Source organism: Tiliqua scincoides, chromosome 7, assembly GCF_035046505.1.
Source record: "Tiliqua scincoides isolate rTilSci1 chromosome 7, rTilSci1.hap2, whole genome shotgun sequence".
NCBI classification, from domain to species: domain Eukaryota; kingdom Metazoa; phylum Chordata; class Lepidosauria; order Squamata; family Scincidae; genus Tiliqua; species Tiliqua scincoides.
In genome coordinates this window covers 52,345,469-52,372,694 of record NC_089827.1, presented here as the reverse complement: position 1 = coordinate 52,372,694, position 27,226 = coordinate 52,345,469, and the positions used below count along the sequence as shown (strand labels likewise).

Here is a 27,226-nt window from a genome sequence, read left to right as displayed (position 1 = left end):
ATTAAACAGCTGAAGGACTGTGTGGGTGATGAGCCCAGAACCCTCCCTTACTTTGCAGCGTTCCTTTGTTCAGCCTGTTCCTGAAATGGGTGCAGGGGATACATTTCCCCAAAAGTGGAGTGCCACATGAAGCAGCACTATAGGTTACACATTAATCTAACAGGCATGAAATGGGCACTGAGTGCCCCAGAATGCACTGCTCACATGGACTAGAATGGCTGTCAGTAACACTGGGACAAAAAGTGCTGTAATGAGTCAGTGCTAACTGTTACCCTGCACATGCCTGATCTTGTCTGATCTCGGAAGCTAAGCAGGGTCAGGCCTGGTTAGTACTTGGATGGGAGACCGCCTGGGAATAACAGGGGCTGTAGGCTTATACCATAGCCTTTCGAGACTGAAGGTTGCCAACCAACCAAAGGAAGCAGCATTGTGGGAGGTGTGACCAAAAATCAAGCACACAAGCCCCAGTCATGCAATAAGCATATTCTCTAGTCAAGTGGTCCCCAGACATCCTTGGGTCCTGGCACCCTTGCCTCCTGGCGTCCTTCCCAGCTCTCCTGGGTGCTGCCATCTTGGATCATGCAACATGTCATGCAATCCAAGATGGCAGAGCCCAGGAGTTCCAGAAGAAGCGGCCACCGGGGACATCTTACTGCACCCCTGTACGTTCGTCATGGCACACTTAGGTGCTGTGGCACTCAGTTTGGGAGCCACTGCTCTAGTCAGAGCCTGAGTCCTGGGAAGGGAGAAGCTTCTGCACCCTACGCCTGTACACCCTTTCGCTTTTAAAATCAGATCCCAGTACACCTGATGTGAGCTGAACTAGATTTAAAAACCTGGGTCAGCCACTGTCACTCTTTGTTCAACTCTTACTTGACTGACTGACTAGTGATTAGATTAGAAAGGCCTAGTGATTAGTCCTCTGGAAAATATATTCCAGCTGACCTCGGTCAGTCACTCCCGTGTGCCCTTGTGCCATGTCTCGGCACCCATTAGTGGGCCTTTCGCAGGAGGTCGCGTATCATAAGCTAGTTTATGATACTTTTATCTAAAGAGGACCAGAGAACAGTCAGAACCACTGCTGTGGCAGGCGTGTCACAGTGGCTCCTTCATCTCTGCTGAAGAGATTCCATTGATGGCTGCTCTTTATTTCTAGCATTTGAGCCAATGTTCCATTTAATAAACCAGTCCTATTGATTCCTTCTGTGCTTTATCCAATGATACGCAACGTGGCGCTTCATCAAAAGGCAGTTTGATCCTCAAAGGGTTCCTCTTCTATAAGCCCTATTCATTCCACTGGGGTTTCAACCAGGTGACTTCTTTGTGGATGAAGCTTTAAGTCAGTGTATGACATACAGGTAAGAGGTACTCTGTAGAAGTGCCAGTGATAGTTGAAGATCTCTAGTATGTTAATTAAGGAAGACCCTTTTCGTAAATGGATCCATGTCAGTAGCCATTTTCCGGTTACGCTCCTGAAATTTGTTTTTATTAACGTTGATGTTTTTCAGCAACTATCTTTGCACGGGTTGTGTTACTTTTTTTTTTTTAACATACTTATTGTAGTTATCACTTGAACATGTGAAAAACTATCCCTGCCTATTTCCTTTAATTGCATCAAGGGAGGTATACTGGGAGGTAACATGCCTATAAAATGTTTGCTATCATTTGTATTGTATTGCATTGTATTAATTGATTGCAGCAGCCACCTTTATTTCTGCTAGAGCACTGAACCTAGAAGGAGGACCCCTAAAATCAATGGTGCTTGCCTAGTTTGCTCACCAGTTTTAGTTATAGGGAGCCAGTAATGCCAACCGCATCAGATATCTGGACTAAAGCAGGAGATTTGAATGGGCTAAAGTGCTCTGTGCATTTATAGAATGGTATCAGTGAAATATCACATCTCCTTGATAAGATCCTTGTAGAGCATGTCTTTAAAACAGGGTCTGCAACCCCCTGAATGCCATGCTGTATACTTACGTCTGCCTCTCACTACGGTATGGAAAGCAGTGCGCCAATGGCAAAGTCTGTCCTTCAGTACAGGTATGTCTCTCCTGACATAAGTTCACAACCAGGATATGTTTTGCTATTTCATCCCTCCAGCAACTGGTATTTGGAGGTATACTGCCTCTGAATATGGAAGATCTACATAACCATCATGACAAATAGACGATGATAGATTTAGCCTCCTTTTCTGTCTCTAGCTATTGCAAAATGTCTTCATATTTGGATTCTTTCACTGGATGACATGTGGTTGTGGTGATCATTACCAATAAAAAAAGAATACTCATTGGATTTCACTCGCAATTTTTTTTCTTTAAAGTTGAATTAATGTTCAGAGATAGCTTGCAAGGCTGTGGTGCATAAGAAGCCATCACTGCTGATCTGTGTGGATGGGGGCACATCCTCACCTGCGGTATAGCAATGTGGTTCCAAGCCATAATGACAGTGTACAACTTCTGGGTTTTAGAAATAGGCTATCTCAGAATGCCAGATGCAAGGGAGGGCACCAGGATGCACATCTCTTGTTGTCTTGTGTGCTCCCTGAGGCATCTGGGGAGATTCAGGAAGCTGGACTAAATGGACCGTTGACCTGATCCGGCAGGGCTCTTCTTATATTCCTAATGTGGTGATGAAGGGAAAAAGACTCCTGGGTCACCCCTTTGCAGACACTCCTCTTCACTGTTCCCTCTAAGTTGCAAAGCTGTACAACGTGAAGCTGAACTCCACGCAGCTTGGCTGCACGAATTCAGCAGTGGTGTGTGATGTCATCATTGAACTCTTGGAGGCCTCACCCCATTGCTGTGCAGCCATGGTAGAGCTCCATGCAGCGTCAGGGGTTATTAAAGGGAACATTGCTCATCTTCTGATGGGCCAGGCATTTTCAGCAGGTCTTGCTAAATTAGGAGTATGCAACCATGCTGAATGTGCATATACCAGTCATATGCATGCACAATGCTGTCTCCTTTCCTCTCTGCCTTTGCCACCATAGTGAGAACAGGGACCACCTCTGCAGAAGCATCCTGTTCCTGTGCAAACAGAACAAACAAATGAACAAGTTCAAGCACTGCTGCTAAGAGAGCCCATGTAAGAGTTCCTTACCCCTTTACTAGCTGGTTATTGTGTTGCTTGTTCAAATACTCAAAGGAAGGGATTTTTAGGAGACTCTTTGGGCAAAAACTTTGACCTTTCTATAGGTCAGACCTTGACTTGCATGTTTGCCTATTCCTATCATGCATGCACGCAAAATTGCTTCTGATTTGTTGTAAGACATTAGTAAGTATGTGTGTACATATCATGGTAGATGTGTATGCATGTCATTCTTTGAGGACAGTGTTGTTGCAAATTCTACTTTGAGAGGGAAGCTTAATGCAGGTGACAACCATGAAACACTGAAATAACAAATTGGTCTTTTAATGGCTACTTCATTGCACAATGTATTCCATGATTTACTGTGAGCGTTTACATATTAGATACCTAAAAACTGACTGCAGCTCAGCATGATGGCTTCAGTTTTTCGTTCCTCCTTCTGTGTTCCCAAAAGCCATTATAAATTTTAGTCTAGTTTATACAGAGCATTTGACATTTTAGAAATGGAACTCAAAGAGTTTTTCATTTGATTTTTAAGCATAGAGTTGCAATGCCTATCCAGGGAATAATGGAGTTACGGTAAAATAAATTGGCATTGCAGCAGATAAATTGATCCTCACTCTTTTAACATTTTTGTGATCTAGCACCCATTCCTTAGCAATTAGTGCAATCAGACCTTGTTAACATTGTATTCTTTGGAAGATGAATGGGTAGCTAGAAGCCTGTAGCCCAGTTTCAGTTCCCAGAGCAATTTTCATCTGGTAACCATACCAAATCACCATGATATCAAAAGCTTGCTTATCGTTTCTCTCATGAATGAAAAGTAATAGGTTTTCAGTTTTTAAGAACTCAAGATTTTCTTTGCTTCGTTATGGAGCCTGACCATTTGTGAGTGTGTGTTTTTATGCAATAAAATACACACCTTATCCTTAGATTATTGCCTGAATCAAGAATGTGAAATTCACATGCCTTATTTATTTTGATAAATCGGTACTATTTTTCTTCTCAAATGAGTTTTTAATAGCTAGTTCATTGCATTCAATTGCCCTGGATCATCTATTCATCTGTTCTTTTGGAGAACGTAAAATAATTCTAGTTAAGAGATGACATTGTCAAGTCCAACTCATTTAAGTGGGAGGGAAAAAGAATTCAACTACAGTATCTTTTCAGTCCCCATCATCAGAGTTTATAAAAGGAAGGAAATGCCATATTTTACGCAAAAGAATTCTTGTTTCTCTCCATCCTGCTGTGAACTTTGGAGGGTGGGGGAGAGCCACAAGTTTTGAAGTAAGAACCAAAGAGCATGCTAACTAATTATGTTCCCCACAACTCAGAAGTGTTCTTCCCTTTATAGTGACAGGAGGCAGTAATTTTAGCTCAGACAAAAGAAATGCACATCAAAGCCAAGCCCAGCTATCCTGGTGACTAAGCTGAACAAAAACCATATAATAGATAATGGGGATTCCATGAAACTACACAATAGCCCTAGTAGTAGCTGTAGTATTTATAATAATAATAATAATAATAATAATAATAGTGATTCTAACTTATGGAATGTCTTCATGTGCTGTTCAAGAGTGATCAAACAGGATCTCTGTTTAATAGATGGAAGCAGGCAAGGATGTTCCTTGTTCAAGGTCACATGGCAAGTGAATAAGGCTGAAAGAGGAACCATTTTGTTTCTTTCTCCTTCAAGTACACTAGAAGAGAATTTGTCAGACCATAGAGATACCATGAAGAAAAAATCTTGACAATATTTCCATACATTCTTGAGAAACAAAGAAAAATGTATTGAAATCCATACATATACTTCGGAATACGGCTTACTTCTCCTCCTTCTTCTAGTCTTGTCAATTGCTAGTCCATCATGTTTTTATGAATACATTTTTAGTTACCACTCTAACAGCCCAATCCTACCCAGCACAGGGGCACCAGCACCAAACAGCAGCCGCTGCATCCTGTGTTGAACGCTGGAGGTCTCCTTAGAGTAAGGGGACATTTGTCTTCAGTAGCTTAGAGACCATACCTGCTGATGGTCCAACTCTTGCCTTCTTGCTGTTCTCTCCCGCTGCAAAAAAAGCACATCAGACTCAAAGCGATGACGAAATCCATTTATTTCTCTTAAGGCATAATTTCAGAATATCTAACAAAACTAAGTACTACCATAGTTTGGTCACTTTTCCCTTTCATCATGAAAGCCCATCACACAGTGAAAAAACTTGCTGCACAGCACACTCCATCAAAGGCTCCCGTCCAATATACTCATCCAGAGCGGCTGGTTTCTGCATTGCGTTGCTTTTTACCCCTCTCTGCCAACAAGGGAAAATGCACTTTAAAATGTAAAACAAGTTATGCTTTTTATTCCCTTTTTTAAGAGAAAGAAGTTATAATGTAATAGCACTGTGCATTCTTAATGCGCGCATTAAATAAAGCTGCATGCTGTAAAGCTTATTCTGTGAAATCCTTTTTTTAAAGGAGACTTGCATATGCAAACACATTACTGAAAGCCAGACTTTGGGCCATAAACATTTGGCTGCTATCCCACAACTTTTTTCTTTTTTCTTTTCTTTTTTGCATCTTGTTGGTAGTAGGCAGTTAAGGAGGATGTGTGATGTGACACTATCCTGCTTAGTGGTTCCCTGTCACCACTAGCAGCAGCCTGTGAAGTGGAGGCCAATGCTATTTGCAGTGTTGCATCACCAGCATTCTTTAAGTCAGGGGTCTCCAAACCCCGGCCCAGGGGCCAGCAAGCCTCTTTCCAGCCCGCAGCCAACCTCTTGTCCCCTGAAAGCCTCTGGCCCACTCAACTGAACTTGACCAGAACTGTGCTCTGATTGTGTCTGGAGGGTGTTCTGAGGGCCAGAGAGGTTGAATGAATGAGCCCATTTATTCATTTATCCACTCATCTAAGGTCCATCTCTAATTTATTTATTTAAATTTTATATTTAAAAATTTTTTCCGGCCCTCCACACCACACCAGATATTTGATGCAGCCCTCTGGCCAAAAAGTTTGGAGACCCCTGCTTTAAGTAAACATTGCCAATGTACGGGTGAACAGCATCCATACATATGTGACAATAACATGTTGTTTGTTGTGTTGTTATCTATCACGTGACTGCATGAACCAAAGTAAATTGTTTTATGCTCTTGATTTATTTTAATTACATTATCGGATTCCACCCTAAGTTTAAAAACTCTTTTGTTTTTTGTTTTTTTTAAGAGTACTTGATAGAAGTCTGTCTAGGGCACATTACCCAAATTTGCATTTTTCTTCTAATTTGCTCCTGGTGTCAGTGTTCTTCTGGCAGGGTGACCAGATATCCTCTTTTTCCAGGGCATGTCCTTTTTTTTTAGCCTTGTGTCCTGGAACCGAACTTAAATGTCCTCCTTTTCCCTGTGAGCAGGCTCCTGCAGGCAGCGCATAGCCTTCTTATAATTAATGAATTATATGTAATATAGTTTTAAATTTAATAAAAAGTAATATAATGTTTTAATTAACCTCATGAAATGAATATACGAGTGTTTTTAGCTTTTATTTTGTCACGTCCTTACATTTTTCTTGGCTGTGCTACATTTTGGGGTGCCTTGTCCTCTTTTGCGGTTATGTCACCTGGTCACCCTGACTTCAAGGCACGTGATGAATGTACAGCCATTGGTAACTTCTTTTTTCTTCATCCTGAATGATCAGTTGGTTCAGCTATGACTGGAGAATTCAGGAGAACCAGAGAACGCTGAGGGTGAGGTCACTTTCTGAATGTACATAACAGGGAGGAAGCAGGGTCAACAGAACAATTGGAAGCCATAATGGGTATGTGCAGCCTCCTGATTTTAGAAATGGGCTATGTCAGAATGCCAGATGCAAGGGAGGGCTCCAGGATGCAGGTCTCTTGTTGCCTTGTGTGCTCCCTGATGCATTTGGTGGGCCACAGTGAGATACAGGAAGCTGGACTAGATGGGCCTGTGGCCTGATCCAGTGGGGCTGTTCTTATGTTCTTATGTTAAACCTGCCCTGGGTCCAGTTTAAGTTGTGGAAAGAAAACAGCCCAGACAAGGTCCAGCAGCTGGAATTCTGGAATTGCCTGGGAATTCAGAGGAGGAGGAGGCTTTCAGCCAGGATGGCTCAAAAGGAGTTTCCACCATCCTACCTTTTCCAAGGTGCTGTAGTTTCCCATGCTGTGGGATGGAGGAGTCAAGCCCCCTCTTCTCTGCCAACCTGCTGATAATGTCAGCAAACCTCATCTTCTCACAGTGAGAGCCAAGCCCTCCTGTTGCTAGTGAGACTGAGGAGAGCCAAGGAGACCAGGACTTATTTGGTGTGTTGTGTGTGTGATGAAAAGGTTGAGAGATTTGAGTGAAGAGCTGGAAAATAATTCTTTTAGTTAAATTTCGAGGAACAAGGATCTGATGGTATTTAATATATACCTGCCATAAAACAACAAGCACAATAAATTGGTGGAATATGAAAGGCTGCCAGTTTGCACTATGCACCTAGTTAGTAACAGCATCTTTGAATGACATGGTATTTTGCAATTGCCTCTCAAAGTGTTCACTCTGATCCCAAACCTCCATTGCCTTGTGGCTACATCCAGTTATGGAAAAGGCTTCAGGAGTCAACCTCGAGGCAAAATCCGGAGCCGGAGTCCCTGAGGCAGTTCATGGCTGAACACAGTCACGTTCTGGCAACTCCTGCGACGCTGCTGGAACCAACCGTATTGGCCTCTGCTTTTCCATTGGACCATTTCAGCGACGTGGGGGGGGGGGTTTGCTGCATGGGTAACAGCCTATCCTCCATACCTTCTTTACCCAGGCTTCGCGCACTGGAGAGGACACTGTTCCAGTACCACCATTCAGAGCGTGACACCATAGTCTTCCGAGACTGAAGGATGCCAACAAGTGTACATGTGTGAATTTCAATACTTTATCTTTCTGCATCAGAATTTTCCTAAGAAAAGATACGAAGGAAGTTGCAAGTGTGTATCTGCCAGTGTTTTTAAAAGAAAATGTAGGCATTTATTCAGCACCATGTAATGAAAGTGGCGCATGGATTCCCAAACTAAACTGGTACCAAATATTCCCTGGAGAGAAGGCACAAAAAATGGACAGAAAGTGCGTTTCTGTCAAGCCGGCAAATGCTTCAAGCATCTATAAAAAGGGTCAAGGGGGAAACAACTGCACATAAAAAAGTAGTTTATTCTTGACCTTGTACAAAGTTTGCACTCATTTAAGAGATGCAGACTTTGCAATCAAATCCCAGATGACTGAAATCTGGTCAAACCCAGTTTGCTCAAACAGACTATTTCAGGAATTATCATGAAAGAATCTGTGCAAAGTCTTCTTGCAGGTGCCAAAAACCTTCCTTTTTTATTTGACTTTCCTCCTTTAATGTCCGTTAGCCCCTGCTTTGTTATGGGGTCGGTCTCTCTCTCTCTCTCTCTCTCTCTGTGTGTGCACATGCGTTTTGCTGTAGAATAGAAACATTTTAAATAAATTGGTCAACTCACAATGGCCGTGATTTGATTGAAAAGACGCATTCCCTTGAAAAGTGTGTGAAATGCATTCCTTTGCCTTTTGTGTTTGACTTTTTCCTAGGATAATTTGTGTATTTTAGGGCTGATGTGTGTGATAGCTGCGTGAAATGCTAATAGGGCAAGATTTTATTCTTATCATGATTGTCAGATGTTGTATGTACAGGTGCAGCTTATTTATCCATGGATATTTTATCTTCGGATTTGTCTCGGGGGGGGGGGGTGTGGGGGTACTGAAAGTCACACACACCTTTGCCTCCTTTGCCCTGCGCTGGAGTCCTGCTCCGTTTCCAGGCAGCCCAAAACACTGCAAAAAGGCTCTGTCTCGCCCAGGCAGGGAATAGCCCTGGAAGAGGTTCCCCTTGCAAAGGAACAGTAACACTCCTGGAGCCCCTGAGCCAGCCAAGGCTGAAGAGAGGGGCGGAAAACCCTGTGTAACCAGAACACGTGCAGTGAGGTGGAGCTCTCTCTCTCTCTCTCTCTCTCTCTCTCTCTCTCACTCACACAGGGGCAGGTGTGGTAGCAACAGAGGGGATTGCTTTAAAAAACCCCGAGAGTGTTTGCCAATTCCTGCCCCCCCCCCCAGATGGTGCAGGCAATCACGACACAAGCAAGCCTTCCCACCAAGCAGAGCATGAGATATAGCCTACAATCTTCTCCACACTTTCCTGGGAGTAAGCCCCATTGACTGGAATGGGGCTTACTTCTGAGTAGAAACACATGGGGCTGGACTCTGAAAAGCTCAGCATTCCAACTGTGAAAGAAGCCGGGCAGCTGGCAACAGGGAGGGCTGAGAATGGAGGGGGAGGAGGGGGGAGGAGAGGGGATTGCTTTAAAAACCCAGGGAGTGTTTGCCGAATTCCCCCCCTCCCCAAGAAGACCTCCAGCCTGCTTCCTATGAGCGCTGGATTCAACAAAGTCCGGGTAGCCCCACTGCACCAGCGCTAGTTAGGATTGGGCTGTGAGTTTAATGAAACTTAATCCCAGGTGAAGGTGCGTAGGACTTAAGGCTTAGATAGTAGTAGCTGTCACATTCAAAATAATAGTGGCTGTCACATTCAAGCCGTTTAAACTTAAAAATTAGATATTCCCTACACTTAAAAAAAAACAGGCAAAGGAGTCAGCAAATTGTGTTATGTTTTTAAAGTAAAGGATGGTTCCTTCATCTCCTAAATCCTAGTAAAGTTTGTAAAGTAAGCTGGGGTAGAGATCTAAGAAGCAGAAAGGGTCAAAAAGGCAAATAACCTGTTTTTATCTGAACTTGAATTATATGGAACCTGCATGCCTCCGTAACATTGCTACTTATTTACTTGATCAGACTGCTCTGACTAGTCATGACCTTGCTAATTCACATGACCCACTTGTATCTCACTGTAATTATTTGCTGGCAAAATTTTCCTTCTGTGTGGGAGAATAAGGGAAAAAATGATGCTATGCAGCTGATGGAAAATGAAAGAATCCACAATTGTGGCCAGATGTTCAAGGGGAAAAAATCCTTTGATTTTACCTCCTGTCTCATCTTACTCCCCCAGCACAACAGATGAGGACAAATCCCTTTGTCCCCTGCATTCTGCTGTTTGTCACCTTAAATCCTGCCTGAATTGCACTCAACATCACTCTCTCTTTCCCACTGCTGAATACAAGCCTTGTAGAATATGGGGACCGTGAATCTTGCATCCTGTTAGCAGAAGAGGGAGTCATATGAGTGCTACGAGTATTTTGAGCCCTGGATTCTTGAAAATAAAAAGTCTCTCATTGCTGCCTCAAACTTTTAGAGATTTTTAAAATAATTTTTTAAAAAATTGTTGCTAATATTGTACTCCATAACATGAGTTGAGTAGAATTAATTTTCTGTCTTGGCATACATTCCTTAATCTTGCTAATACTAATGGAAATTATGTGGTTTTTAAGAACTGACTGTTTCAGACATCTATAAATTGATTTATTTGTTTTTCTAGCTTCACTGATGTTGCGGTGTATAAACCCTGGTCAGCCTGTTTGTATTAAAACCAATCTTTCTTTGAATTGAGAGAGGAAATAAATTTTGTGCATTCGTTTCAGAGCTATTACAAATGAATTCCCATGCTGTTGTACTAAAAAAAAAAATTCAGGAATTGTTTTAGATGATCTTGGATCATATAATTTATAATTTTGCATTTTCCAACCTTTCATTCTGGTCCCTTTCCAGTCTTTACTTGTCAGCTGTCTCTGTTGATAATCCCTTAATCTCTTTAGTTGTGACACTATAATCTGCCTCCCTAGCAGAGCAATGGGGAAACATAGAGAAAATACAGTAAATACCACCCCAAACAGCTATATTAGAGAAGTATTTATTGAGTAATTGTTTACAATGCCCCAAATATAAGCATAAAACCGGTTTTAAAGAGTGTGAATGAAAGACTATTCGTTGTCCTTCTCTAAATTATTATAATCAAACTTAGAAAGCCCTTGCAGTCTGGAGGTAATCCGTAATAGGGAGGGAATCATTAGAAAAGGTATTGAGAACAAAGCAGCTAATATTATAATGCCATTGTACAAATCTATGGTAAGGCCACACCTGGAGTATTGTGTGCAGTTCTGGTCGCCACATCTCAAAAAGGACATAGTGGAAATGGAAAAGGTGCAAAACAGAGCAACTAAGATGATTACTGGACTGGGGCACCTTCCTTAAGAGGAAAGGCTATGGCATTTGGGCCTCTTCAGCCTAGAAAAGAGGCACCTGAGGGAGGACATGATTGAGACATACAAAACTATGCATGGGAAGGATAAAGTGGATAGAGAGATGCTCTTTACACTCTCACATAACACCAGAACCAGGGGACATCCACTCAAATTGAGTGTTGGGAGAGTTAGAACAGACAAAAGAAAATATTTCTTTACTCAGCGTGTGGTCAGTCTGTAGAACTCCTTGCCGCAGGATGTGGTGATGGCATCTGGCCTGGATGCCTTTAAAAGGGAATTGGACAAGTTTCTGGAGGAAAAATCCATTATGGGTTACAAGCCATGATGTGTATGTGCCACCTCCTGATTTTAGAAATGGGCTATGTCAGAATGCCAGATGCAAGGGAGGCACCAGGATGCAGGTCTCTTGTTATCTGGTGTGCTCCCTGGGGCATTGGTGGGCCGCTGTGAGATAGAGGAAGCTGGACTAGATGGGCCTATGGCGTGATCCAGTGGGGCTGTTCTTATGTAAGTTGTTATTTTACCTAAGCTATAGCTGGGATGGCAAGATCCCACTTTACAATGACCTTCAATCTCAGCCAGTCCTTCCCCAGTGATGTTCTTAGGCATAAATGTTCTTTCTCCCTCTTGCCCACACAGGCAAACTCCAGACAGGATTAAAACTCTCTTTCCAGGCAAATGTTGTAGGAAAACGGAAGGGGGGGGAATCAATCATGCCAATTAGAAAAGAGGTTGGCTAAATTTCATCAGGACAGATATGGGGAAGATAACCTTTTCTGATGACTTTTTGGAGCAGGAAAGAGCAGAAGATATACTGGAAATATCCTGGAATGCTTCAGAACCAGAATGATTTGATGTGGGGAAAGGTCACTTAAATATACAACAGTTGGCTACCCAAAAGAAACTTTTTCATTAAACAAGTTTTTCTTTCAGAAATAGATTCCAGTTCATGTTGTTGTTTTTTATGAGGCTCCAATCATAACCTCTCTCCTGATTTGAGATTAGTTTTCTACCCTGTTGCGGAAAATGTCTGTCATTCTAAATTGCAATTTAAAAAAACATACTTTACAATTAGCAACGGGATGGGGCCTATAAGGTCACTTAAAGTCAGTAGACAGTCAGTAGATATACATATTTCTCTCAGTTCTGCTGCTTCGTTATTCAACATAATTTTGAGAAGGGTCTTGGCACAGAGGTGGCATGTGCCCCTCCAAAGATAGCTGTACAGTCGAATTTGGGAGCCTTTGCTCATGTCCAGCTCACACCCTCCTTTTGCAAGATTTCTCCTGCCTCTTTGAATGGTCTCTCTTCGGTTGCTGCATTTAGTTTTTTTTTACCAATTACTTGCAGTCTGTTCACATATTGCTTGGTGGTTGTTACCCCAATGTGTTAATTTTTTACCATCTCCAGTTTAGTGTAAAGTTATTAATACAGGACTGTATTATGTTTCTTTTCTGTTGCACTAATGAGGATATTAAGTTAAAGATAGTCTATCTCTAATCCCTCTAGATGGCTCCTGCCTGCCATTTCTCAGGGGCTCTTTTGTATAACATAGTCAGTTGTCCTTCTCCAAAAAGAGGTTCTTATCTGAGTCCACTGGTATTTCTTTTTGAGTAAACCCTGTGAGACACTATGAAAGGCTTAACCAAGGACAGATATCGAGTTTGTACTACACCACCTTCATCCACCAATTTTTTTTAAGTTTTATTTTTTAATATACAGAACAGCTAAAGGGGAAAAAAAAAAACCAGAGTGATAATGAAAAGAAAACAGTTTCTCTTACATGCTAATTTCTGTTTTAACTCTGTCACCACTGCAGTGTCCACCGTAACAGATGTAACTGTTACAACCTTTTTCCATTTGTCCCAATGTCCATTTCATGCTGGGTATGAAAAATACACTTCTCTCAAAAGCCCTTCAGGAGGAACTCATGGGGGGAGGTGTCAGAAACAGTGACAATTATACCATTCTAGCCCATAAGTTTGTACAGGTGATATCTTGGCACAAAAACATTCATGGGATCACTGCAGGAATAAGAGTTGTCGTCATGACACTTTAACCTTAAAGACTCACAGCAATCAAGAAATGGTTCCAAATTGCGCAGGTCGTCTGCTTGCTCGCTTAATCTGATTATCTTTCTCATCTGGATAGCTTACACTAATTTTCCTGGTTCTCAGCAAAATAGTGAGCTCATGGAACTTTAGAATCCCTGCAGCTGATCTTTTTTTCATAGGAAGTTCTTGTTTTAGTCCCAGCAGTTTAGCACTGAGGCATGGTCTTTTCTTTATATGTTTTCTTTGCACTGTTTGTTGATTTCAGGGGTCATTCTACTACTACTGGATAAATTGCGCAAGATGAAGTGGGAGCAGATGTGGAGGCTCACGGCTGAAAGAGAGCTAATGAGCATGCTCTCCACCTCATTGGCTGACCAGGTGAGTGTGTAGTTCTAAAGTAATGACATAAAAGGTTGCTCATGAGGGTAAGCAGGGATGGGGGGGGGGGAAACCACTCAGAAAGCACAGTTTTCCACCCTAATGATGTTGCCTTGCTATAGGAATTCCCTTGGAAAACATGTAGGGGAATGGATGCATGTGGTCACAAGAACTGTGTATCGACTTACCCAGTATGGTCAGTTTGCTGATGGACACCAAATGAACTCAGCTTTCAAACTTCCCATATGCTGAGATGCCAGCACATGAGCCTCCTTGTCTACACCACTGAATATGCAAATTGGGGAGGGAATGAGTCAGCCCTTTGGCTGTGTCCTGGTCGCTTCCTTCAGCACAGTGTCACTGAACAGGGTTTGGAGGCAGAAAAACTACAAACCAGTATGCAAGACTCATAGGACACATATATTTCTTTGCTGTAGGATTTGCTTTCCAGGATTTGAGATGGGGTCTTTCCTATGTCTATCTGGAGGTGCCAGGAATTGATCCTAGACTCGCTGCATGCAAAGCAGATGTACTGAGCAGTATCCCCTTACAATGCCCAGACCTTAGGGGCTTGCAACACTTAAGACCAAACTGTACATGATAAGCCCCTAAGGAAGGAAGGAAGGAAGGAAGGAAGGAAGGAAGGAAGGAAGGAAGGAAGGAAGGAAGGAAGAGCATAACAGTGATCTACTTCAGTGATCTTGGAAGGTCTCATTTTAAAGGAAGAGGTTTGACTGGCAATATCAGAGTGAGTGGCACAGTGGGGATTTAATCTAGGGGAGTTTCAGCCCCAGGGAACGGTGAGCCAAAGACAATGAAAGTGGATTAAAGAGAAATAAGGTCATCTCATCTCCAAGGGAATTCAAGGACCTGGCTTACTTTTAGCCCACTCTAACTGATCACTTTGTCTCAACCTACACTTTGAGATTTTAACCTGAATTTTGAAACTGATCTGAGATTCTTATCTACGTTTTTAGCTACATGCACAGACTTTCAGCCTAACCCAAGTTTGAATTGAAAGCTAAGACTGTATGGGAGCAATCCTAACTGGCACTTATGCCGGTATAGAAGCCCATGAGGAGTCACAAACGTGCCATAAAGCACATTTGTGTCTCCTTAGGCGGGAGCCGCGTTGGTGCATCCAGTGCTCCTGCGCTGCCACTTATGCCAGCGCAAGTGCGCCGGCACAAGCAGCAAAGGTAGGTGTGGGGGGCATGGGGAGGGGCAGGAGGGGGTGTCACTGGGCGGGGGAGGGCGGGCCCATGGGTGGGCGCACAGGGAGCTGGGGGCGGGGCTGGGACCTGGCAGCTATGCCGGTTCCCAACCCCTGTCCCCAGGGCGAGCAGAGCAGCTTTGAGTCGCTCTGCTCTCCTCAGACTTGCGCCACCTCCAGAGGTGGTACGGGTCCGAGGAGACCCATAGGGGCGCGCAGCCCTTACCCACAGGTAAGGGGAAGAGCTTCCCCTTGCCCATGGCTGAGCCGCTGCAATCCCGCATTGGATGCAGCGCAAGCCTTTTGGCTTGGCTGCTCCAGTGCAGGTTAGGATTGTGCCCTATGTGACTTAATAACCTGTCACATCCCCTAGGTATGTTTGCACTGCTACTCTTCTCAATCTGAAACTATATATAAACTTAACTCCTCTTCAAAATTAGGTTTAACAGAAACATTGGTATTTTCCTCTGAAAACAATGTAAAGCTTGTACTAATTGTGTACCCATTTGATCACCTATAAAATGAGAAACCTTTGTCCTACACATCTGATTTTTTTTAGATATGATACATTAATGAAGTAGTACAATACAATCCCTGAAAATTTCATGTAGTTTGGGCTGAAAACAACAAAGTTACAAGCATCAAAAGATGGGGCAGGTTTCCACTGAACACGCAGTAAAATGAAATGTCTTGAATGTGTTTTAAAATTGGTTCCTTTGGTCCAATCTCTCTGATATTTTGTACAGACAGTTTCCTAAATGGGTAGTACAAACCCTGAAAATCACATGCTGTTTGGTTTGAAAATATTGACATTATAGGCATCGGAAGATGGTTACTGAAATCAGTGTAACACCTTGTTGTCAGCCTGCCTCTTAGTGATAAACTTAATGTTAATGGTTCATTGGCCCTTATGATAAGGTTGCCAACTTTGACTGAAGCTTTCCTGGAGATTTACTGTATTTTCCAGCCTGATGTAGTGTTGGAAATTCCTGGAGGCCCCTGTTACAGTCTCCAGGATTAACTTTCAGTAGTCACCTGAAGATTGATGCTGATTTCTGGGGAGGCCAGGATAATCTTGAAATGGTGGCAACCTGCCTTAGGCTGACACAAGCCTGAAGAAGGTCCCACCTTTGCTATATTGTTATCAGGCTTCCCCTCTCCTAATAGGTTTTGTTATGATGAGCCAGGGTGGGGGGAGGCATTCTCAAAAGTATGTGAACTGGCAAAAGTTAGACAATGGCCAGATTATCACAGCGTTCCCATTGTTGGTTTTTGCCTCAGTGTTCTCTTTGAACATTCAAATTGTGGCCTTCTGCCAGCACTTGAACCAATAGTGGTTGGCAACCTTCAGTCTCGAAAGACTATGGTATAATCCTACAGCACCTGGTATTCCCAGGTGGTCTCTCATCCAAGTACTAACCAGGCCTGACCCTGCTCAGCTTCCAAGATCAGGCATGTGTTCATTTTCATTTTTAGCAAATGAACCAATAGGTAACATTGGAAAGGATGCCTGTTTAGTTCTACAGCAGTTGTTGTGGGGTTTGCAGCACAAGTACTCTTTTCACATGCCCTGCATGACACAGTGGTACTGGGCACAGTTCTTGAAGATGCCACAATGAAGAAATGGCCCTATCTCCTTCCGTTCTTTCATGGCCTGTTGGGTGGAAGGAAGGGTATAAACAAAGAAAGATACTGTTTTGGCTCATGAGATCTGGGAGATCAACACAAACTGTGTCAATTATAGCTTTTTCCAAGGAAAAGGATGAGAATTTCTGGAGCAGCAGGTAGCCCCGAGGAATAAGTCTACAGAGGTGAATTTCATCCTGTGCGCTGCTGCTACCTAAGCCATTTCATCAGATTAGAAAACGTTTGTAGCCGTCGTTGTTGTCACTCAGACTTTGGCACCTTTGATGGTGATTTATCCATGTGACTTCACTGGACAAGTGTACATTTTTACCACTACTGCATACACAACATCCCCCTTTTTTAAAGAGACACATGTTGTCATCTTTTATTGAAACAAAAGACTCCAGGCTTCTAAGAAGCCTGGAAATATTATTTCTTTCTCTACTGGCTTTGTCATTCTCAGTTCAGCAAACAGTCATTATGATATCATCTGTCTCCAGCTATTGCAATCACCTCCCTCTCCTTCATCCTCTGCCTTACAATCTGAGCCCCTCACGGACATTAAGGATATTATCCTCACAGCACAGCTGGGAGTTAGAGAAGACTCATTACCCCCCATTTTTCAGAAGGGATCCAGAGATGTGGAGCGATTAATGTCCTGATTCAAAACCTATCAAAGTCCATTTTAAAACTCCTGCCAAGTACGATGGCAATTCAGCAACAGCCATTTCCTGTAGAAGAGTATGTTGGAAACCACTGGGATTGCCTTCAAGTGCACATGCTTTCAGGACTACTTTCTTTGGTTGGCTTGGATATAAATTATGTGACCAAAAGTCATTATGCTACAGCTACGACTTCCAGCACAAAACCACCGGCCTTCCAATCTCCAACTGTGCAATCATGCGAGGATTAAATTACTATCTTTCATCGTATTATGCATTGAACATTAGACCTGAAGCATGAGTGCATTTGTTTTCTGCGAAGCACGTAGGTTTTCCTGGCTACTACAAAAATAAGAACTTGACACAATTACTTGTACTCCCAAAGCTAGAAAGGGCCCCCAGAATAACTTTGCTTTCCTCCATTGGCTATGAAAGCACATCAGTAGCATAAGCAACTTAAATCATTGGTTGTGTGACATATGGTTTTGATAGGAATGTGTCATATTTATTAGTGAGTACATTCTAAATGTGCCCTGCAGTGATGGTTCTCTCCACAAGGAAACCGATCTTGGTAAAAGCCATATCCTTTGTCATGAATTATGCTTCATATCTGACCTTTAAAAAAAAAAATTACTTCTGTGTAGGAAAACATGGACATGATTCATGTGTAAAATGCACACACATTGTTTGCATGGCTTGTGCATGATGTTAGGAAGCTGTGCACAGTAACAGCTTTTTGCTGCATGTGCACAGGACAAAATGTTTCACACATAGTGTGAGTGCGTACGCACCTTTTTTTGTGTGTGTGCACATGTCCTTGTAGGAAAGGAAACCATCCTGCATGAAGTGGCCCTTGGTTTCAATTACAGATGTGGCAAAGCTCTCCTAGCTTGGGTTCTGATGTGCACCTTGGGAACATAGAAATTCACTGCCAAAGGAGGAACAAGACTTCTATGCAAGCTTGGAAAAGTTTGTCCCCTTCCCACCACCCCTCCAAATGAGCATTTTATTCACCCTTCTGATAGCAGGGAGTGGGTGATCACTGATGAGTAGGAGTGTTCTTCCTTCCTTCCTGCACCGCTTTGCCCTGGTGCAAAGGGAGGTTTAGGGAGGTGATTTAGGGAGACTTTTCTTCCCCCTTTCTCCACTGTGACCGGACACACAGAGTCCTCAGTATGTTGGGACAACTGGTACAGCCTCTTCTGGGAATTTGTGGTGCAGAACACAAGCCCTATCACCGACTGCAGCCCTCTTCTCGATGCTCTGACATCCCAGTCCATCAAACCACTCACAACAGTGAGGAGAAGGAGCAGGGAGGGGGAAAAGCTTCCTTCTGCTATGTGTCAGAGCAATGGTGGGGAGCAAGGAGATGACCCCCCTCTTCCTCTCCTGCTGCTTGCCACCACTGCAGAGGAGTGAGTGAAATGTGTATTTGGAAAGGAAGAGGACAAATTTTTTTCAAGCCTCATATTGGCTTGGAAAATGAAATGATTCCTTGCTACTGGTTCGCCCCCCCCCCTTCTTCCTAGGATGAAATCATTTCATACCAATAAGAGAGTTGCCTGTCTCTAGTTTCAATGTCTCTGTTACTTTAGAAGTTCAGTTTAATTGTGAGGTGTGAAAAGGGTAATCTCATATGCTAATTCTGAATTGCAGGCAGGAACAATGCAGGTACATGTTTTTAAAAATTTGGCTACAGCCATGATGATTTATAATTGCAGTGTGCACTTCCAGATACTGGTCAGGTAAATATCTGTTATTGCCTCATCTGACTAGATGGCACAGCCCTCTACCTCCTCCCTTTCCTCTTTGTCTCTCTTGCTTTCCCATCAAGCACTGCTGTTCAGTTGCTGACTGGTTTACTAGCATGCACAGGTCTTGCCCTCCCATGTGGCATTGACACTGTCACTCCCTCTAAGTCATTCAGTGAACTCTTAGCACTGGAGCATCTAAACTGGAGGGATCCAACCTGCTAAGATGGCACAGTGTTTAACTTTGAGGGTGAAATTCTTCCTTGAACAGGGAAGAACCTCAAGGAAGCATTTTCTACCTGCCCCCAGAAACTGACATTCTTATAACAGGCATATTTTCATGGCAGTGGCAGAGAAAGAAAAAAAAAAGTATGCCAAGTTGTTTTTTATTCGCAGCCTTTCTTGAGGGCCAAGCTGTCAAGTCAGAATTCTTTAAACCAACAACAAAGCTCCAGTTCAAACCCAGAAGTCGGCCATTGGGGTAGCAATACTTTTATCCAAAGCTTAACACTGAACCTACATTTGTCATTCTGATAAGACATTGGGTAACTCACGATGCTCCCCATAGTTTTTGTTTTATCAGTGAAAGGCTAAAGACAGTCACAAATGATGTGATGGCTGTGCTGCAAAGTGACAATTGTCATTGGGTCCTTTTTGTTCTTTTCTTTTGTCTGCTAGGATATCTTCAATGCAGTCATCAAACAGAATCCCTTTCTTGTGTACCAGCTTCCTTGTTTCTGGAATGTGCAGTTGTCGGACCATACCCGCTCTGAACAATGCTACCGGGATGTATCTGATCTAAAGGTAAAATTGAACTAAGCTGCTAACTAATAGCATCAAATTCTGCATGTAGTTAGGGAGATCAAAAGGGAAGTTCCTACAATCCTGTTTAAGGGATAGCCCCTTAAGCAATATTCAACAGCAGTTGTGTGCTGTGTGTAGTATAGTGGTTTCCTAGCTGTGGCGAACTCACAGAGGTGCCACAGGATGTCCCCAGCAGCCTCTATTTCCAGCATTCCCAGATTGCAAGAGCCGAAGACCAAGAGGGTGAGAGAGGCGCTAATTATCACGTCTGCTGCCCTTTCGATCATGCTGCTTCCACTGAGGCATCGCTTTGCAAAGCACCTCTCAGCTGCCGACCTGTGAAGTGATGTCTCAGCAGAAGTGACACTGCTGAAAGGGTGGCCCATGTGATAATGGGGCTCTCCCAGCATGATAATTGCGCTCTGGTAGGCTTTCTTGAAAATAAGATTTGCATATTTTCTTTTATGTTGTTTGCAGCTAACTCATTTCTACATAGGCTCAAAGTGCTTATTTCTGGCCATAATCTGCTTCATGATGTTACTTCCTGCTTCATGATGTCACTTCCAGTCTTCAGCTGGGGCCAGAAATACCATCCAACCCACTTTGTGAAATGCGTTTGACACCCCTGTTCTGACCCATTTCTGAAATCGGATAGCCTTAGCTTAACGTGGTTAATTAAGCCTGTTGAATGTTAGAACCAGATTGAGCATTGCTTTTTAGAGTGGTGTCACTCTTTGATCTGCTATATTTCCAGTTTGTAAAAAGAATCTGCCTGTTAGTGAAACTGGTACTATTGATAGTATGAATGTGTGATCCTTAGGGGGGAAATGTAGCAGACGTATATAGTGCATGCTGAATTTAAAAAAAAACACCCTTGGAAATTAGGCAGTTCCATGACATTTAAAATAAATGGTATGATGTAGTATACTTGGCACATTCTGTATTTCATACTGAATAAGACTGAAGAATAATGCAGCAAAGCCTCCAGGGAGTGAAAAAGAAAAAGATGAATTGTGTACTTTTGTGTTAGAGGATTAAGAAAGATGGGGTAGGAAAAAGGAAACACAGAAGAATAGTTCCCAGTTCAGCTGGACCAGCCCTTACTGTTCCTCGCATCGGATGAAACCAAATCATTCCCATCAAATTGAACATGCCTCAGTTTACTTACAGCTGGTTGTGAAGTCCCTGGGATGTGGCCTTATCACACACAATATTATGTTTCAAACATATGGGGTCCTTATAGTTGATGGCTGTTCAGCTAGATGTGCATCTTCTGCTGCGGTCTTCAGAACCCTGTCCAGGTCTGTTCTAAGCTAAAAATTCTGCCCCCTTGGTTTTTTTTTTACACACATGTTTTTGCACACTCCTCTTCTGCCTTCCGATGCCTCTTTAGCAGCATTCCCAAGGTCCTTCCTGCCCAGTGAGTGAAGAAACAAAGAAGGAGACAAAGGGAGGCAGCAATCTTCTTCCCAGTTGCTCTTGCAATTTGGAACACGATTGCAGTGGCCATCTCTGTCTCCTCTAGCTCTGTTCCATGCTCTTTGGTAACATGATTGGAGGAGAGACAAGGCCCCCTCCCCCCAATTCTCTCCTCACTCCATAAGGGAAGCACTGAGTAGAAGATGAGGCTACAGGTGGATGCAGGACATTCCCTGCCACCTCACCACCGTCTCCTGTATGCCACTGAAAGCAGGTTCTTTAACCTGTGTCACTGGTGTGCTGCCCCAACCCTGTGTGATGAGTACAGTGGATGCCTTGAAATACTTTGATTTCAATGTGTGAAGAGAGATATCCCATGGTCCTCATTGGGCACACAGGTTTCCATGAGCACATGGCTCAGGATCATTTTGACCCAGCAATGATTTATGATTCTTTTGTGCCATTTCTTTCTTACACATATGCCATGCACCTTATTCATTGTTTTTTTTAAAAGAATGCTTGAAATAGTAAGTGCTGGTTGTTTATTTTCCCTCCCCCCAAAATCAGTAAAACTTTCTTGAGCATCTGATTCAAAACACTCCTTTCAGATTGGGTTTTGTTGCATGTAGATATTAGATAACATGCATGCATGTTATTAGATAACAGCTAACAGGAGATAAGAATAATTAAGGCTTAATTTTCAGTGATCCACCACTCAAGTAAAACTAGCGACAGCAAAACAGAATTTTGTAATCATCTGTCTGGAGATGCATAGCATTTTTTACTACACCTTAGAAACAACATTCTCTGTGTCCCATTCCAACATCAAGGATGATTCATATCTTCACTATGAATATATGTAGCCAAGTCCCACTGCACTGGTATTGAGCTTCAGAAGAAGAAAGCAGATTATCTTCTCTGCTAGTAGCTGGAGAGGGCATTATCCAGGACTAATATTGGCAAGGGGAACTTTCCAATCTTCACTGTCACATTTTACACAGGCACCATTGCTTTTTCATTTGCTCTGTTGACAGTGGCCTTACTTGGAACAAGCACATGGACCCTCTCCCACCACTAACAATTTCGCAGAGTTTTACGACTGTAGACACTCTACTCCGTGTGGGTGGCAGTCCAATTCAAGTTATCTCCACCCCTTAGCACTGATGCTTACTTGTGTCACAACGTCATCATATCATTCACTACTCCACTCCAAATTAGTTGGCACAGGTGGAAGAAATGCAGGACATAATGATGACATGGCTCAGATTAAGTGCACCTGAACATTATGGGGCAGTGGAGGAAGAGATTAAGAGCTCAACATGGGGTTCAGTGCATGTTGAGAACATACAAAGCTGCCTTCTGTTGAATATGGCTATTGGTGCAGATAGTTCAATATTGTCTTTACTGGCTGGCAAAGGCTCTCTGGGATCAGTATGTATGATGAGTCATTCCCACCTCTGCCTGGAAGTACCAGGGATTGAGTCTAGGATGTTCCTTATTCAGGGCAGGTGCTCTGCCACTGTGTTATTGTCCAGTCGCTCATAACATAGCATCTGATCCCACCATTTATTTGTGTGAATTGCTCAGGACAGATGAAAGCAAACCACAGACCACATCACCTCTCTGTTCCTCCAAGTCAGCTAAGGCTGCAATCCTAACCACACTTTCCTAAGAGCAGTATCGGCATAGCTAAGTCATTTGACACCCAGGGCCTATAAATTTTTGTCACCCCATATGACATAATTAATTATTTAATTATTAATTGATTATTTTTAATAAAATGGACCTTACCAGCTGAAGCCTCTGCTTTATTCTTTGGGGGGGGGGGTGCTGCCTTCTGGAACATTTGTTGAGCTCCACTTTCATCAGATTGGGACCATGCAGTTAACCTTGCATTCCCCTTTGCCTGACTTGACCAGGAGCCAAGGCACATTTGCTTGCTCACAAGTAAAATGACCGTGTGGCTTACTTTCACTTTCCATTGGGCTCAATACACTAGTCTGCTTGGAGGGAGGGACTTCCTTCTAGGGTGTTTTGGGGGGGCTGCTTTCATTGGATAGGAACCATTCTGGTGTCATTGGATTCCCCTTTGCCTGACTTGACCAGGAGCCAAGGCACGTTTGCTTGCTCACAAGTAAAATGACCGTGTGACTTACTTTCACTTTCCATTGGGCTCAATACACTAGTCTGCTTGGAGGGAGGGACTTCCTTCTAGGGTGTTTTGGGGGGGCTGCTTTCATTGGATAGGAACCATTCTGGTGTCATTGGATTCCTCTGAGCCTGCCCTTTCCGACAAACTATGGCAAGTTCACCTACTCACGAGTAAATGCGTGATATGGCTCAGTTTCATTTTCCATAGGGTTCCATGCATTTTTTTTGTTTCCGGTATTTGGGCCATAACTTATGATGGAAAGGAGATATTTCAATCCGTTTTTTTGCATTGCATTCTGCTGGAAATTCTGCATCCAACGGTATATAGCACGATGGGGTTATTCCAAACCTCTGCAATGTTAGTGAAGTTGGGGCATTTGTGGTGTCACCTCCCAAAGGGTGGTACCCAGGGTGGACCGCCCCGACCCCTGCTAGCTATGCCACTGCCTGAGAGTCAGCCCCATTGAGCAAAATAGAATTTACTTCTGAGTAGACCTGGTTAGGATTGTGGCCTAAGCTGGATAAGAAGGAGATTTCCCTTTTCTGGCATGGTCAGCTTTTCTAGAAGCTGCTTCTCTCTGGAGCAGAGCTATCGGTCAATCATCATCAGTACTCTCTTTCCCACTTATCAAGTAGTAGTCAGGAATGTGCACCCAAGTCACCCTCGTCTCATAAGAGTATGAGATCCCTTATGAGAACAACAGCCAGCCACCATCACAACATCACGAGCTCATGGTTACCCCCCTGGGTCTGCCTGTGACTCTAAAAGGGCCAGCAATAGGTTCTCTCATCTGTGGAATGCCATTTAGGTCAAGGGGAGTTGTCACTGATGCTTCTCAGAGTTTCGATCGGGACAGGTCTGACCATTGTGAAAAGCAGGAGCTCAGAAAAGGAGCTTCATGCACAGGGAGCCATACGGAAAATTAAGCAAAGTCAATTAACCGGAAAAGGAAACTGGAGTGGTTGGAAAGGGCCAGGGCCAGAACATCCATGAGTCCAATTGAAATGGATGTTTCAGGCAGCAGACTGATGGGGATGCCTGCTACCACCCACCTTCACTCATTCTCTGCCTCCCACTCCCTTACCTGGAAAAAGAAGGTGGGACAAAACAGGGCTTGAGGGATAAAGTGTTGGAGGAGCAGAGGCTGACACATCAGCAGGTAATGGGGGCAACATTTGGCACACCACCTCAGGTGACAGGAGGTCTTGGACCGACCCTGATAAGAACAAAATTCTCATACCAGAAATGTTCAGTGAAGTAACAACTGATTAAAGAAACAATCATGTTGAGTGCGCTCTTGGATATTTACTAGTGAGTCTGTGTGAAGAGATTCTCTTATTCTCTCACAGACTTGCAGTGGGCATGGAAAGACTTAAGCGCTCTCTAGCAACGGGTTTCAAGGGTCTAAAAAATAGATAATAAAACCATTGGTAGGGTATGTTGATGGTCTGGAATTCATACTTTGCATATTGATGAAGAGTATGTGTGTAACTTACCGTATTTTTCCCTCTATAAGACGCACCTGACCATAAGACGCACCTAGTTTTTAGAGGAGGAAAACAGGAAAAAAAAAATTCTGAACCAAATAGTGTAATAAAATATGTCTCTCTGCTGCTCTGTTTCCATGCTCCTTAGCATATTTTACTACCTCTGGTTTAAAAGGAATTTTATATGCTAGCCTTTTCTGCTTTATCATCCTTGCACTGGTAGAATGAGGTACTGTAGTATTTTTCTGCAAGTGCATTGTCACTAAGCATTACATTTGCATTACCATTGAGCACCTGCATTTGCATTACAATTTGCATTTGCATTACCATTGCATTTGCATTTGCATTACCATTGAGCAGGCAGGCAGGACCCTGGTCAGGAGCAGAAGCACCTGCCAAGGAGGCTCTGCTACCCTGAGAACGCCTGCAGCTTTGCAGTAGTCGCTCCATAAGACGCACACACTTCTCCCCCCACTTTTTTGGGGGGAAAAAGTGCGTCTTATGGAATGAAAAATACGGTACTCGTACAGCCAAGTATTTAGTGGGTTCCATATCATTCTGGGGTGTCTTGGAGTCAACAGGACTGACTTGGATGGAGACTGCATTCAGTCTGGGGGCTTTGCCTTCCAAGAACGAATGAGTTTTTCTCTGTGAAGGCATTTCAGCTACAACAGTTTGTCGAAGACCACATAGAAACCAAAATCCTATAAAACAAGTTAATGAATTGTGATTTCCCCAACAATGAATTGTGACCTCCCTGAATGAGTCAGGCAAGAGAATTTGCTGGTTGTCAAGGATACAACATAGATATTCTGGACATTCAAAATCATGAGAGAAGACATCATTTTTTTTGGGGGGGGGGGGAAATTGATAGTTCAACAGAAATTCATTTAAACATTAGATTTAAAACTAAAAGAAAAAAAAGAAATTACCATGGAAATATGTCATCTGGCTTCTACAATTACTTTGAATATAATCTGTGTTGAACTAACAGATGCTTAGATAGTGATCCTAATCAAATCTCTCCCTATGAAAAAATGAACGAACTGGATGTGAGTCAGCTGGCCTTCCACAGCCATGTTTTCCAAACTGGAACAACCTGAATCTTGTCTGCTAATATTTGCATGAATTCAGAGCCTTAACCCAAAACAGTCTTTTCAAATACATCTCTGAAATGTTCACCTGCTGCCCCTCTTGCTGGTCCAGTTGAAGCTCATAGCTCAGCTGACTCATTTCATTGGTGTTCTGAAAGCACTTCAGACTAGAGGACGGATCATGGCAGCTGAAAGAGTAATGGGTACATGATGGATTCTGTGAATATGAGCCATGTCCTGGGCCCTGCTTTCTTCCAGTGTGAGTATTATAGCTATCTCCTTTGCTTGTTTTTCTCATAAGTAAGCCCTCTTCCTTTGGAAGGGTATATGACTCCTCAGGCTAAACAGGTTACCAGTTGTGGTGGTTGTCATGGTTAGGCTGTCTAGGGAGGCCATACCTGGGGGTGGGGGTGGGGGGGCATCTTGTTGTCCTGACCCAGGGAAGCACAGGAGCCAGTATCACCACTGCATGCCCTCCATCTCCTCCAAGGCCCCAAAACAGAGTCAAGGAGTTGAACCACCCCACTTCTCCCTGTGCTGTCATCCCAGATGCCATTGGAGAGGCATGAAAATGTGGGCTTGAGCCTATCTGGTTTTAACTGCTGGCTGACAAACTCAAGGGGCTTCCTCCCCCTTCTTGTGAAGTGTCCAAGGTTGTTCTCCTGTGAACTACATCCACATTAACATAGCAAGAGAGCTGTGACTCCCAGCGACATCTGCTTCAAACCTTGAACGAATTCGCCTACATAAATTATTCTTTAAGGATCCTCCAGCTCACATGCTCATTCGTTTTGCTTTCTTCCCTTCCACCCATTCCACACCAGGATTATCTCCCTTTTGTCTTCTCTGATCTGTGACAAAGTCTGTCATTTCAACAGAGTCTGACCACACAAGGGAAACTGGAAAGAGGTAGTATGTAACCTTTAAGCAGTATGTAACCTTTAAGGTGCCAAACATGAAAAGTTACAAATAAAATAAGACAGGTGGACAACCCCACGCTTCACATTTCCCATGCCTCCTCTCAAGTTCCTCAAGAGAACACTGAGTACATGCCATTGCCATCTGTCCTCACAGTCATTGTGATGTCCCAGCCTGACCCTGTGGGGTGGATTCAGTGCCACCAGAGAAAGGCTTTAAAGCCTTTCCAGTGTGTGAGTAGCCCATTGACCTAGATTTTCAACCAATGTACTGTGGCACATTGGTTGGCAACCTTCAGTCTCAAAAGACTATGGTATAAGCCTACAGCACCCGGTATTCCCAAGCGGTCTCCCATCCAAGTACTAACCAGGCTT

General features: G+C 43.3%; 1 protein-coding gene across 2 annotated transcripts in view; it reads left to right on the top strand.

Moving 5' to 3' along the window:
• The window catches only part of LARGE1 (LARGE xylosyl- and glucuronyltransferase 1), a 389,408-nt gene that overhangs the window by 320,719 nt on the left and 41,463 nt on the right, over window positions 1-27,226 (top strand). For both annotated transcript variants that reach the window (XM_066633915.1, XM_066633917.1), the window contains exons 8-9: window positions 13,614-13,726; window positions 19,657-19,782. In XM_066633915.1, the coding sequence (XP_066490012.1) occupies window positions 13,614-13,726; window positions 19,657-19,782 (239 nt within the window). The remainder of the gene's footprint in view (window positions 1-13,613; window positions 13,727-19,656; window positions 19,783-27,226) is intronic.